Raw genomic sequence first — 13,468 nt, 5'->3', positions numbered from 1 at the left:
ATTTTGCCTTTTTTTAAGTGTGTGCTAAGGGTAGTTTTTTCTTCCTTCTCTGGTATAATCTTCTTGCCTGTTTTTTTATCACTTAGTGCTTTCTCAGTCAACAATTGTCCTAAACCCTCCTCATAATGAACTTCTGGTTTTGTGGAGTGTTTTTCTCTTGGTTTCATTTCTACTACTTCTGACTTAAGAACAGATGGTTTAAAGATTGTGTGAAGTTTTTCTCTGGGAACCTCCTCATCTTCAATGGGGTGTTCATCTTTTCTCAATCCTGGCTGAGCCTCCTCAGACAGGTCTAAGGAAGGCACTTCTGCTGATGTGAAATCCAGACTCTTGTCTTTCTCATCATCTTGAATATCTTCCATTTTCTTTGCTTCTTTGTTAAGAATCTTATCTATAAGAATTTCAGGTACTGTGCTACCAGATTGCTTCACCCTCTGAATTTTACTTTGTATGCCATGTCCTTTCATGGATTCTCCAAGAGGAACTTCAGATTTCTCTGGAGTAAAACCTCCTCTCTCATTTTCATTTCTAAGCTGAGGAGTTTCAGCTATGCCTGGCTCTATGATATCCTGTACAAATGAAGTTTTATCCTTAATGTGAATTTTTTCAGGTTGTAAACTTTTTTTCGATTTCTTCTCTTTTCCTAGAAGTCCTTTCTGATCCCTGGGCTGACATGGCTTTCTGGGTTTAGGTACACAAGTTGATTCAATTTCCTCTTCTTTTTCATGGTTGGGAACCTTTCCTTCATGAAGAGCACTAAACTTTTCAGAGACCTTTTCTATGGCAGGTTCCCTATGAACAAGCAATTTAATTTCATCCTCCTTTTCTTCTCCAGAACCTTTTTCCACATGTTCAGATGTTATAGAAACTAATTTCACTTCCTCATCAGGTAGTGGTAGCTCCTCCTTTGTGTACACAATGTGCTCCATTTCAACTTCTAATTTCTCACCTGTAAGGGTAGTCTCTCCTGAAACTACAGGTGTCATTTCTGGTTCCTCTTCTTCAGAAGCCAGGATGAGATATTTAAGAGATACTTTCTCCTGCTCATCTGCCTCTGAATTCAGTATTCCACCAGCTGTTTCCAGTGAGATTTTATACTCAAGTGGCTCTATGGCTGGAACTGTCTCCTTAGGACTTTCTTTCTCTTTTACATGCAAGCTTTTTTCAACCAAAATCTTCTTTAACACAACTGACTCAGGCTTTTCTTCTTCCATTGAGGGCATTTTATTTCTATGCTTTAGTATAGATGGTGCATCAGGCTTTTCTGCAGCTACAAAGGTTTCATAGGTAATTTAGAGAGTAAAAATCCATAAGAATAAGAATCAGGAACAATATATTTTAAGACAAATTTTACAGCTATACCTGAAATAAAACGAACATAGAATACTTTCTCTCTACACAACAGAAACTTACAACATAACCACAAAAGAAAGGTAGGAGCAGGACACACGAACAGAAAACCTAAGTAAACCACTGTTAGTAGTGTCTTGTTAGCCCACCAACTTAAATCCCGTGTAGGTTAAAAGTAGCAGAAAATTACAGCTATCTGGTCACTGACAAAAATAAATAGGTTAATTGTGCCACTGCAGGCTACATCAGCAGATCAATGGCCAAGAGATCTTAATGATTTGGCTTCTCAAATGCCCAAGATCTGAGCTCTATTGCAACATGAGGCCCTTTGAATGGTGGGTGAGCAGAATGGGCATCAGCTCTGCTGGTGGAATATGGGCTCAGAGTGTTTCAGAGGAAATGGAACCATCACAGCTCTTTTTTTTTTCACAGTAGTCTTTGTTCCAGGGTCCTAAGCATAGCAGATGAAAGTAGCAATACTCAAATTCTTCAACATCATTGCCAGTTTTCCTCAGGGCTTCAATGACAAATCAAAAGCAGGAAACCAAACAACACAATAATTGTTTAGAAATGTGTAATTTCTCTGTCTCTACACAGGAAATACAAAATGCAATTCACAAAACGTGTATCAGGACATGAGGAACATCAAGAAAAATGACAAAATACACTAATTTCATAGTAGGACAACAAATAAAGACACACATATCCAGACAAAAGAGCACAGATTGCTTTCCACAGTATATCAGAGATGTTTTTGTTTTAAATTAGGTGACAGTACCTAGAATAACAAGATCCTTGAATAGGACCTCAAATCTTCCTGTAATGAATGAGTTATTGTACAGCTCTTCCCTCTTTTTACACTGAAGGTATTTAGGCATGTCAGAGAAAATCCTTCTAAATAGCATAGAATACACATAAATACCTGCTTTCTTTCCAACAACTGGAGCTGTCACTGGAGCAGTAACAGTGGGCGCTGGTTCTTCAGCTGGTTTTGGAGATTTTAGAGCTATATGGGGAAAAAAAAATAATAGATTAATTATGATGTTCTTAAAATGTTTTGTAGATGGTAGGAAAGTTCTAGTCTTACTAATTCTAAAGGCCTTTGTGTGGACACTTTTAATATTCAGCTGCACAGGGTGTTGAGTCATCTCGTCTAGACTGTACTTTTGCCAAGAAAGGTTGGAGCAGATGACCCTTGAGGTCACCTTCCAACCTGGTATTCTGTGATTCTACGAACATCCTTTCAGCGAGAAATCCATGAACAGAAAATACTAGACACACAAGAAAGGCTTCACCAGTATTCTAAAGAATTCTTACCTACTGCAGGCTTAGGCTCAGGCCCAGGAACTGGGACAGATGCTTGCTTAGTTTCTGCCATTTCAAACACAGAAATTACAAGTAGGTTAGTTTACATTTTTTGCAATCACATTGATCATTAGAAGTTAGGAGGAACAACACAGAGAGAGCTAAATGAAGACAGAATTTATTGGTTTCTATTTTATTTGGCCAAAAAGCAAGAAATTACCTTGAGCTTAACTCTTGTAATGCAAGATTGCAAACAATGGATAAAAGATGAATTTCTCAAGCATTGAAGAATAAAGACAACAAGAAATCCAGAAGATTGCAAAATGGTTAATGAGGACACAGTGGTCATGACAGACTGGAGGACATTATGTTAATATAGCATGATATTCAGCACTCAATATCGTATTTAGCTGCTGCAAAAAGGAAAAAGAGCACCACACATTTGTACCTTTTGGTGGCTCAGGTTTCTCCTCTTTTTTAATGGTAGGTATCTCAGGTTTCTTCGTAGGAACTTCTGGGACTTTAAAATAATATTTTTATTTTGTAAGATATATCAAAACACCTTAAATCTCTAAATAGAATACCCTCAAGTGTATTTAACAGCTTTCATTTTTTTACATGTAAACAATTTCAGAGTTTCATAAGGTTTAGGAATATATATTTCTTAGAGTAAGATTTGAATAAATTAGAAACTATAAATGGGTAAAAGGACACATACTTGTAAAATGTTACCTATAAGAATGCTTTGATTAACTGTTTTGCTGTAGTGATATTTTTATCAGTATTACACAAAATATTTGTAATGCTCTTTTCTCTAGACAACAAACATTGAGAAACAATCCCAAAATGCAGAATTCAGACCCAAATGTGAATGTCAAACTTGGTTGTACTTCCAGCTAAGAGTCAAATTGCACAATTAGACCAATGCAAGCTATCTTTTAAGATATCCATTTCATTCCTCAATGTAAGAAAACTCTACTTAATCGTGGGATTAAAAAATATACTTATATAATTTAATAAATAGATTTGATAGTAATCTAGTACCTTCAGGTTTCTTAATTTTTTCTACTGGTGTAGGTACTGGTTTAACTTCTGGTTTAGGTTCTTTTTCTGGTTTAGGTTCTTCCTCTTCAGGTTTCTTTTTAAGAACTTCAAAAGAAAAGAAATCTCAGTTTTTAAAACACAGGCAAGCAAAAGAGTAAGATAGTGAACAAGACAAAGATTGAAAACATCAATCATAAAGAAACAGGAAAATAAAATATATAGCTCAATAGAAATGGAAGATTTGTGTAACTATTCAAGATACTATTCTGAAAGTCATTTAAAATTCAAGTCATCTAAGGAAAAAAGATATTTTTATTAAGAGCAGTCCATTGGAGAGAAAAGATTTTAATTTTAACTGACCATGTCAGAATGAATTTTTTTCTTATATCTTACGTATTTATTCTCTTATTTAAATGATCAGTTGCTATATGTAATTATGAACTATTAAATGTAGTTAAGGATGATTTTTGAAATACAATACATGATTATAAATTAAACTCCCACTGACTTCAGTGAGAGAACAATACTAAACCCCTGAGTATTGTATTTGGAGAGCTCAAATTTATACAATGTCTGTTTTCCATATTATTGATTTAACTTGATTTTGTCCTCCCAATTTTCCATCTTGGGTATGTAATGACACTGTAATCTGAAAAATGAAATATTACATTTTATTATGTTGTCTGAAATTTGAAGGTACAAGGTACGCAGGCACGAATCACCCCTGTGTGGTATTTCAAAGAGAACTGGAATTAACGCTTCATTTTTCTAAAATACAGTTGAGCACAAAATGATTCAGAATGCCTCAGACTTTGCAGGAAATGGGACTGATGTGCAATAATACTGAAGGGTTCTGTGATCTGTGTGGTGCTTCTAGGAAAGCCATAAAAGAGAATACACAGATTAAACACATAACTTTAATAACATTTACGCTGTGGGCAGTGGAGGACTCTCAACTCTAGTATGAAGAGAGAAGAAAAATGGAACAGAGAGAGATAGGGAACTAGATTTTCATTCTTCTGCTCTGCTTTCATTACAGATCCTTTGCATCTGAGAGACTTTCAGGCTACACCCCCTTCCTCCCTGCAACTACAACTGCTTTTCTCAAGAAACAGACCTCAGATAGTATTTGATCATGTAGTGTTCCCTAACACATACATGAAACAATTTTACTTAGGGGAATATGCTGTTAACATGCTGGATTTTTAAAAACAGAGCCAAATTACTATACCTCTTTTCAAAACAACTTCTTCTTTTGGTGGAGGAGTAGGCTCAGGAATTACTTTGCGAGGTTTCTTTACAAGTCCGGGCACTTAAAAGAATATTATTCCAGATTTTAATACAGGTTCAAAACACCAGGAGTTAACTAACAACTAGCATGTCCAAACACACAAATCAAATACTAGTCCGCTGCAAAATACTAAAATCAAAAGCAAAACTGTTGCTACTGAAGCCAATAGTTTTAATATATTTTCTGTATAATTTGCTGTCATCTATGCTTATGTATAAAGTTTTCATACAAATCAACAGAAGTATGGTTTTATAAAACTATAAAGGTTATGTATTCAAGAAGAATCATTGTAACATTTTTATTTCCTTGTCCTCTTTCACTACAGGCTTATGTTACATATCTATTCATATGAGCTGCTTGCCTGTGATACTCAGAAGGATCCACTGTAATCTCTAAACTTGGAACAGCATTAAGAACTAATGTCCACAGCTTAGCTGCTTAGTTTGTTTTAAACTCCAGTACATATGAATAATATAAAGGCATACATGTGAAATGGCTTGCTCAATACTTTATTCATTCCCATCTCTATAAAGTGTCTTCTCACAGAAATAAGTTACATTTCAGAAAAATAAGAAACTAAGTATGTTGGAACAATGGTGTACACATTTAAAGAGTATTTTATTTTTTATTTTAGCCAAGTAGAAAACCAAACTGAGCACCTACAAAAGTGATAAAACTCATAAAAACTCTCTCACTCGTCTATGTTTCTGTCACTTACATCTCCAGGATTGCATGACGGGTGATTAAAGTAGATATAAATATGACACAAACATATATGCCCAAGATGGGGCGCATGATGAGCATAATCAAACATAGACAGTGTTCTGATATATTTGAGCAAATAAAACAAGAAGATACTGAGAACTATGAGCCCAACTTTGGGTTCATGAGAGGTTTATTTTAAGTTAGATTCTTATATTATCTAGGTACCTTTAGCAGGTGGGGGTTCCAGTTTCGGAGCCTCAACAGGTTTTGCAGCCACAGCTTTCTTCCTTGCTTCAGGAGCTTTAAAGAAAATGATTTTAATTTTACAACACACGTTTGACTCCAAAAAGAAAGGAGTTTTCTAGAAAATCCAAACACCTCATTCATAGTATTGATATGAAAGAAGGACAAAAGCTGCAAAGTTAAGATCCTTGCTGATTAACTGCTTCAAAAAAGTCAGATGGTCTGCAGGAAGCACACTTGATATGAAACACGTGTTCATCTAATACCAGCAAATTATTGCTGGGGATTCTTTTCATTTGTAAGAATATGTTAAAGAGAGAATTATGTTAAGGATAGAAGAATGTGTTAACTTGATTAAAATGGTTTTAATATTTTTTTCCCATAACTATTGAAAAGAACCCTTGTAAATGCTGATAAAAAATTCATGATGGATTGAGCATTAGTGAGGCGCACCATTAAAGTATAGTATATTAGAAAAGAAATAAAAAAATACAATGTCATAGTCTAAAAGCATGCTTTTCAAGGTTCATCAGTATAATTTTAAAAGCCTGAGTTTCCACCAGCATTTATGCCTTCAGATGATTATACCTTTAAGTAGATCTTTTGCCAGTTTAATATCTTCTGTTGGAGCAGGTGGTGGTGGTGGTGGTTTTCGCTTTTCAGGGATCTTCTTTTCAGGTTGCGGCACTTTAAATAACATTAGGTAGATTTAGAACAAATTTCCTACGATGGTAGTTATGTGAAGAGTAATGTACAAGCTTAAAGACCACCATATTCCATTTCCAGTGAAGCAGTGAAAAAATGTCATTGAATTAAATGGGAGCATGAAAGAGCCTTAGGTTACTGTATACTTATGTTACTTCATAGCAGGCACACAATACGAACACCCAAGATGACTTTAAAAAGTGTGTTAATAACGTGAGAACAAAAGTAGAAAACCAAGTGATGGGAAGACTCTTGTGGACAAGAAACAAAATGAAAGTATTTTAAATAACCTTCAGGTAGTACTTAGAATTAAATGATCAGAAGTAATTTCCAAAACACAACAATGGAAGAATCACAGAATCTACAATGTAGAGGTGACCTACAACGCACAGGTGTGAAAAATGAGAGAGCAAGAAAAATCTGCGCATGATGATAATGAAAGAAAGGTGTGTGGCAGCCTCTAGGGAAGGACTTTGTGTACCTTCAACAGGTAAAGCTTCTTCAACTTCTACAACTGGAATTTCTTCTGCTTCTTCAGGCTCAATCTCCTTTATGATTTCATATTCTTTAAAGAATATTGACAACTGGTGTAAGTTTTCAATTATAAGATTGTTTCATGTGAACAATTATACAGATATGACTGAAAGCAAATCTACTTCAACAGACACAGACAAATACACAATAGGATAAGTAATCACTCAGTATCTGCTACCTTTTCAGTTAATGCAAGATTTTGAAATCTGTTTTCTTTCTAAGCATGAGTGAGGATTGTGTGAAGGACAGAAGTTTTTGATGTATACAATATAAACTAAACATTAAATTTGTGGATGAGTCATTGTCACAGGAAAGAATAAAAATACCAATGCTCTTAATTAATTTAAGATTATAACAGAAACATAAATATTAACTTTTGAGAGACTCCAATTTAGTGGGAATTTAATATTATCTTAAGAAGAGACATATGCTGTGCAGGAGCATATATTTTACTTCCAAATATAAAGATATACTAACAGATACAAGAAATATTGACTAGAATAATCTAAAATATGAAGTGGACAACTTACAAACATCACAATGGGAGAAAAAGGAAAATGTCTACTTTAAAGCTTATACTAGGAAGAACAGGACAAAGGACTGTTCTTAGAGTAAAATCTATGGTGGCACAAACCTTCACTTGGTAGTGATTCAGGTATTTTAGGAATAGGAACAGGCACTTTCTCCTCTGAGACAGGTTTCTTCGGTACCTCAGACACTTAAAAAAATTTAAGTTTCTTTTATTTTTGGGTACATAAATGTACATATAGAACATAAAAAGACAAAGACATCTAGCACACACAGAATCGCAGTAACAGTGGCCATAACCATGAAAGACTGTGCTCCAGTCTTTCTCAAGGTAGGCTAGAGTCAACTGACAAATTTTATAGACTCAGTTATGAACAAAGAAAAGAGAATACAGAAAACATTTCTTCTCAGGAGATGCCTCCTGGCAATATGTACCTTTGGTTGGAGGAAGCTCTGGTTTTTCTAACTGTGACTTTTTGGGTGTTGGAAGAGGCACTTTCTCTTCTGGGACAGTTCTCTCTTGTACTTCAGTTTCTTTAAAGATATTAGTAAATTTTCATTTTTGTGAATATTAAAGACACATATATACACATAATAGTGAAAAGTGCAATGACTAAAAAGAGAAGGACATGCAAAACATGAAGAATAATGAATTTAAGCAGCAGATTATTCTTCTGGCAATGTGCACATCAGTGAAACAAGGGGACAGGTATTCAGAGAATAGAGATAAGGGGATGCTCAGACACTGATGTATCTACCTTTAACTGAAGGAACTTTATGTTTTCTAAGGACAGGCATGCGTTCTGGTACTTTTGGTGCAGCTACAGGCTCTGGTTTCTTGGGCACAGACACAGGTTTCTGGGGCACAGCTTTCTTGGGCACAGCCGCAGGTTTTTGAGGAATGACCATTGGCACCTCCTCTTCTGCCTCTTCTGCCTCAGTCACCTCAGGCACTTTAAAGATATTAGATTCCTTTACTTGACCGAGCTTAAGGTCATGCACACAGAGATTCAAAATGACAAAATTCTGCTCTCACCCCTCCCCACCGAGTGCAGAGGGGCAAAGAACACTGAGCACTGCAGCAATGTGGAGGGCATGGCAGGCTCTTTCAAAACACCACCCTATACCTTCATCTGGAGAGACTTCTGGCTCTCCAGGCTCAGCTACTGCTGCCACCTCTTCTGCTGCTGCCACCTCTTCTTCCTCTTCCAGGACCTCAGCTTCAGGCATCTCAGGCACTTCAAAGATATTAGTGCATTTCATTGTTGGCAACACAGGACAAGTAGGAACAACAACCAGGGGGACACAGACACAGGACATCCCAGCAGCCAGCTCAAACCCTCACACACCACACACCACCCTTGTCCCAGCACACACAGCCCTGACAGTCTCAGTCAGGGAACACAGGCCAGGAGAGGGTAGACATGGCTTAGCAGAAGAACATTATTCAGTATGTGCTTTGTTAAGTTATCCATGAAGACAGGTACCTCTGGGTGCTGGAAGCTCTGGTGCTTTGGCAGTGGGCACAGGTATTTTTTCCTCACGAGTAGCCTTCCGGGGCACCTCGGGTGCTTCAAAGATATTAGTAGCAGTCAGGTTTGTACATACAGCAGGAGGATGCACAGTGAAATGTAGACTGGAGGTGCACTCATGAACGTAACCAAAGCGGTCTCACAGCATCAACCCATGACTCTCTCACAGGCTCACACACACTTTCATTCTCAGCCCTGCTGGGATCTGGCTTTTCTCTGGGAGCAACCTCAGCCCATGTCTTATCTGTCACCATTCTTCATGAATCTGCTTTATGTTCAGCAGTTTAGGCAGTGACAAGATTAGGAACACAGTTTTTCTTATTTTTTCCCATTTCTCTCTTTCTGTATATCCATTCTTTACTTCTGCTTTTCTAATTTTTTCACTTATTTTCTTAGCCTAAGTACCAATCTTGCTTCAATTTTCATTTCACTGTGGCAACTTCCACAGCCTGTACAGTGCAATGGATTTTATAATGAACTTTTTATTTATTACAAACCCTAAGAGTGTCAGCAATTTCTTTAAAACTTTCTATACTTCCACTTCTTGCTGCACTTGTGCATTTCTGAGTAAAAACTGGGGTATCACTTCAAAGGATTTATGTCTACTATATATACTGCCTGAGTCTGCCAGAAGAGTCATGCAGGCTCTTGTCTATTGAAGATAATAATTTGGGCAGCCATTTGACAAACTTATGATTAATTTCTAAAATACAGTGTTTTCATATCTACTGATTCAGAATAAAACACCAATATCTTAAAACCAAAATATATTTTGAGTTGTTTATACAAAACATTACATTTTCAAGTTCCTAACTGATATACAGCACAGAATATAGATATTTCAGGAAATCACCAAAGAACAGAGCAACAACAGACAACAGAAATAACACGTAAGCCAATAAGGACAGTCTCGTTTGGAGTGATGCACAAAGTGACAGGTACCTCGAACTGCTGCTGGTTCTGGCTGTTTGGGCACAGTTACAGGTGTAGGCTCTTCCAGAACACCTTTCTTGGGCACCTTGGGAACTTCAAAGATATTAGTGTATTTTAGTTTTGTGGGCACTGCAGATGGCTGTGTAACAATAAGACAACCAGTAGTAAATGCACGCAGTCTTTTTTGACAAAGTGCTGTGGGTACATTCGGTCATCAGCTCTGCTGTGCTTCCAGCCTGGGGAATAACCAGGGTGTCCAACACATCACACAGGAGATGGGAACTCTGTGTGTGGTCTTTGTCTCTTGGTCAGGGTGGACATGTAGAAAATATATCTGGCTTCTTAGTAGCAGATGCTCAGAGATTTATTTGTGCAATCCCAGTATATTTGTGTACCAGCCAATATAAATAATGACTACTTTGTCATTGTAACTTTTTTTTTAAGGAAATAGCATTTAACTTATCATCACCATCTTTTTTTTTCCTATCAATTATTTTCATTCTTTACACCTCCTCTTAACTTTCTATGCTTTCTATGTTCCACAGTTCCTTCCATTTAAATTCTACTGTAGAAATATATATACATCTTATACTTCTTTATTCTCTTATTGGATCTATTAATGTGCTAATAAGATAATCACTAAATAGATCCAGTCCATTGCTAGCAAAAATTCCTCAGGTAGATTGGCATTACCTTATTTTTAAAGGGGTAAAGAACTTATTCTGCTGGTCTCATCTATTAGAAGTTTCAGGGATGCAATGTTTTGTTCTCTAAATTGAAAGACTCATTTTCAGGCTCTTCAAAAAAACATGCTATTCTGTTGAAACTAAACAGTCAGTAAATGCTAATTCATAAACTTCACTAAACGTTCAGTGAGCTAGAGATATTTTTCTAGGAATGAAATCTAGTTTTTCTGCCATGTTTTTGACACTCCACATTGCACTTTGTACTTCTTAGGCACCTATCTCTGATAGGTCACCATCAAAAAATGAGTTAAACTGAAGTTCAGAAGAGTGTGATTTTTTTTGTAATGATGATACTAATAGTGAGCTGTACCTTTGGCTGCTGGTGGTTCTGGTTGTTTGGGTACTGCAACAGGTGTCTTTTCTTGTGGGACAGCTTTCTTGGGCACCTTGAGCACTTTAAAGATATTATTTCATCTTAATTTCACACTTAAATTAGTAGGAAAGATTGTAACAATCAAAGAGTTTAGATACTTCTAAGAACTGGAATGTTCCTCTAGTGCCTGGTTGGTTAGTCATGCACAAAGACAGGTACAGCAAAGGTTAAGGGCCAAGGACAAACAACAACTCTTACACAAGGGACAGCAAATGAAAATATTAATCAATGCAGTAAAATAAAAAGCACCTCTCTCCAGAAGATATACCTTTAGTTTGTGGAGGCTCTGGTTTCTTTGGCACAGCCACAGGTTTCTTGGGCACAGCCACAGGCTTTGGGGGAACGACCACAGGCACCTCTTCTGCCTCTTCCACCTCAATCACCTCAGGCACTTTAAAGAAATTAGATCCGTTTACTTGACTGAGCTTAAAGCAGACAGCAAACAGGCAGATGGCAAAGCAGGAAAGGAGGAAAGTTATCATTTGACAGACTACCAGGGTGTCCTCTTCAGCCAATCACTCCTGCTCAAGGTGGACTCAGTACAAAGAACCCAATAATGGGATTATTGAGAGGTGGGTTTCTGGAAAACCCCACCCTATCTTGTGGGGAGTGTGCAGGCACACAGAGATTCAAAATGACAAAATTCTGCTCTCACCCCTCCCCACCGAGTGCAGAGGGGCAAAGAACACTGAGCACTGCAGCAATGTGGAGGGCATGGCAGGCTCTTTCAGAACACCACCCTATACCTTCATCTGGAGAGATTTCTGGCTCTCCAGGCTCAGCTACTGCTGCCACCTCTTCTGCTGCTGCCACCTCTTCTTCCTCTTCCAGGACCTCAGCTTCAGGCATCTCAGGCACTTCAAAGATATTAGTGCATTTCATTGTTGGCAACACAGGACAAGTAGGAACAACAACCAGGGGGACACAGACACAGGACATCCCAGCAGCCAGCTCAAACCCTCACACACCACACACCACCCTTGTCCCAGCACACACAGCCCTGACAGTCTCAGTCAGGGAACACAGGCCAGGAGAGGGTAGACATGGCTTAGCAGAAGAACATTATTCAGTATGTGCTTTGTTAAGTTATCCATGAAGACAGGTACCTCTGGGTGCTGGAAGCTCTGGTGCTTTGGCAGTGGGCACAGGTATTTTTTCCTCACGAGTAGCCTTCCGGGGCACCTCGGGTGCTTCAAAGATATTAGTAGCAGTCAGGTTTGTACATACAGCAGGAGGATGCACAGTGAAATGTAGACTGGAGGTGCACTCATGAACGTAACCAAAGCGGTCTCACAGCATCAACCCATGACTCTCTCACAGGCTCACACACAAACTCCCCAGGGCACAGGCACAGAGTAGTGATGCCAGGTAGGTTCTGAGACAGAACTGCTGGCTGTTCACGGGCTTCAGGGTGATTTGGGAATTTGGGTACTGAGCAGCCTTTCCTGCCTTGGAGGAGAACTTTTCATTCTCAGCCCTGCTGGGATTTGGCTTTTCTCTGGGAGCAACTCAGCTCATGTCTTATCTGTCTCCATTCCTCACCAATCTGCTGGAACTTTATGTTCAGCAGTTCCAGTACAGACAGGGCAGGGAGCAGAAATGCCATTGTTATTACCTTATTATTGTTGTTATTATTATTATTATTATTATTATTCTCTTGTATTTATCTTCTAATTTTTCAATTCTTTTGCAGTGTATGTGGCAGATTTTGAGATTCAGTTTCAGTGCTTCTATAGTCCTGTATTTAGACGTTGCTTTTGTCAAGGGTAAGATTGCACAGTGAGCATGTGTGATGCAGAATTTCGATGTACAAATACAGATCAGTGGTCTTGTATGCAATAATTATGTACAATGCAATTGTAGATTTGAGGAACCAAATTTCTTGTGTCCTGATGAGGTTATGGCCAGAAGAGAGCTATGTCAGACCATCCTGACTGACCACACATTTTATTAAATACTCTATTAATAAAGTGTTTGGTGTATTTGTTATCTGGGCTCTAAGTCTGTATGTCTAAATCTTAAAATACTATTGTCCTGTCTAGGTATGCTGCTCTTTTTACTTTGGCCATCTTTTCCCATAGTAACTTCAGTTTCTTCACAGTCCATTAAAACTTTTCTTCCTGCTTATTTTCACTGAACTGATCAGGTTTTTGGTGGACGTTTTTTCCCATTTTTAATA

The 13,468-nt window shown here is 37.7% G+C and overlaps 1 protein-coding gene across 1 annotated transcript in view; it reads right to left on the bottom strand.

The window, feature by feature from the left end:
* The window catches only part of TTN (titin), a 237,732-nt gene that overhangs the window by 101,084 nt on the left and 123,180 nt on the right, over positions 1-13,468 (bottom strand). The window contains exons 152-162 of the mRNA XM_062498574.1: positions 12,036-12,146; positions 11,558-11,680; positions 11,227-11,310; positions 10,180-10,263; positions 8,833-8,943; positions 8,464-8,658; positions 7,125-7,208; positions 6,527-6,625; positions 4,931-5,011; positions 3,700-3,804; positions 2,273-2,356 (exon numbers count right to left, since the gene is read on the bottom strand). Of these exons, the coding sequence (XP_062354558.1) occupies positions 2,273-2,356; positions 3,700-3,804; positions 4,931-5,011; positions 6,527-6,625; positions 7,125-7,208; positions 8,464-8,658; positions 8,833-8,943; positions 10,180-10,263; positions 11,227-11,310; positions 11,558-11,680; positions 12,036-12,146 (1,161 nt within the window). The remainder of the gene's footprint in view (positions 1-2,272; positions 2,357-3,699; positions 3,805-4,930; positions 5,012-6,526; positions 6,626-7,124; positions 7,209-8,463; positions 8,659-8,832; positions 8,944-10,179; positions 10,264-11,226; positions 11,311-11,557; positions 11,681-12,035; positions 12,147-13,468) is intronic.

Source organism: Cinclus cinclus, chromosome 9 (assembly GCF_963662255.1).
Source record: "Cinclus cinclus chromosome 9, bCinCin1.1, whole genome shotgun sequence".
NCBI lineage: Eukaryota > Metazoa > Chordata > Aves > Passeriformes > Cinclidae > Cinclus > Cinclus cinclus.
The sequence above is the reverse complement of the archived record's forward strand: the minus strand, read 5'-3'. Positions and strand labels throughout refer to the sequence as shown.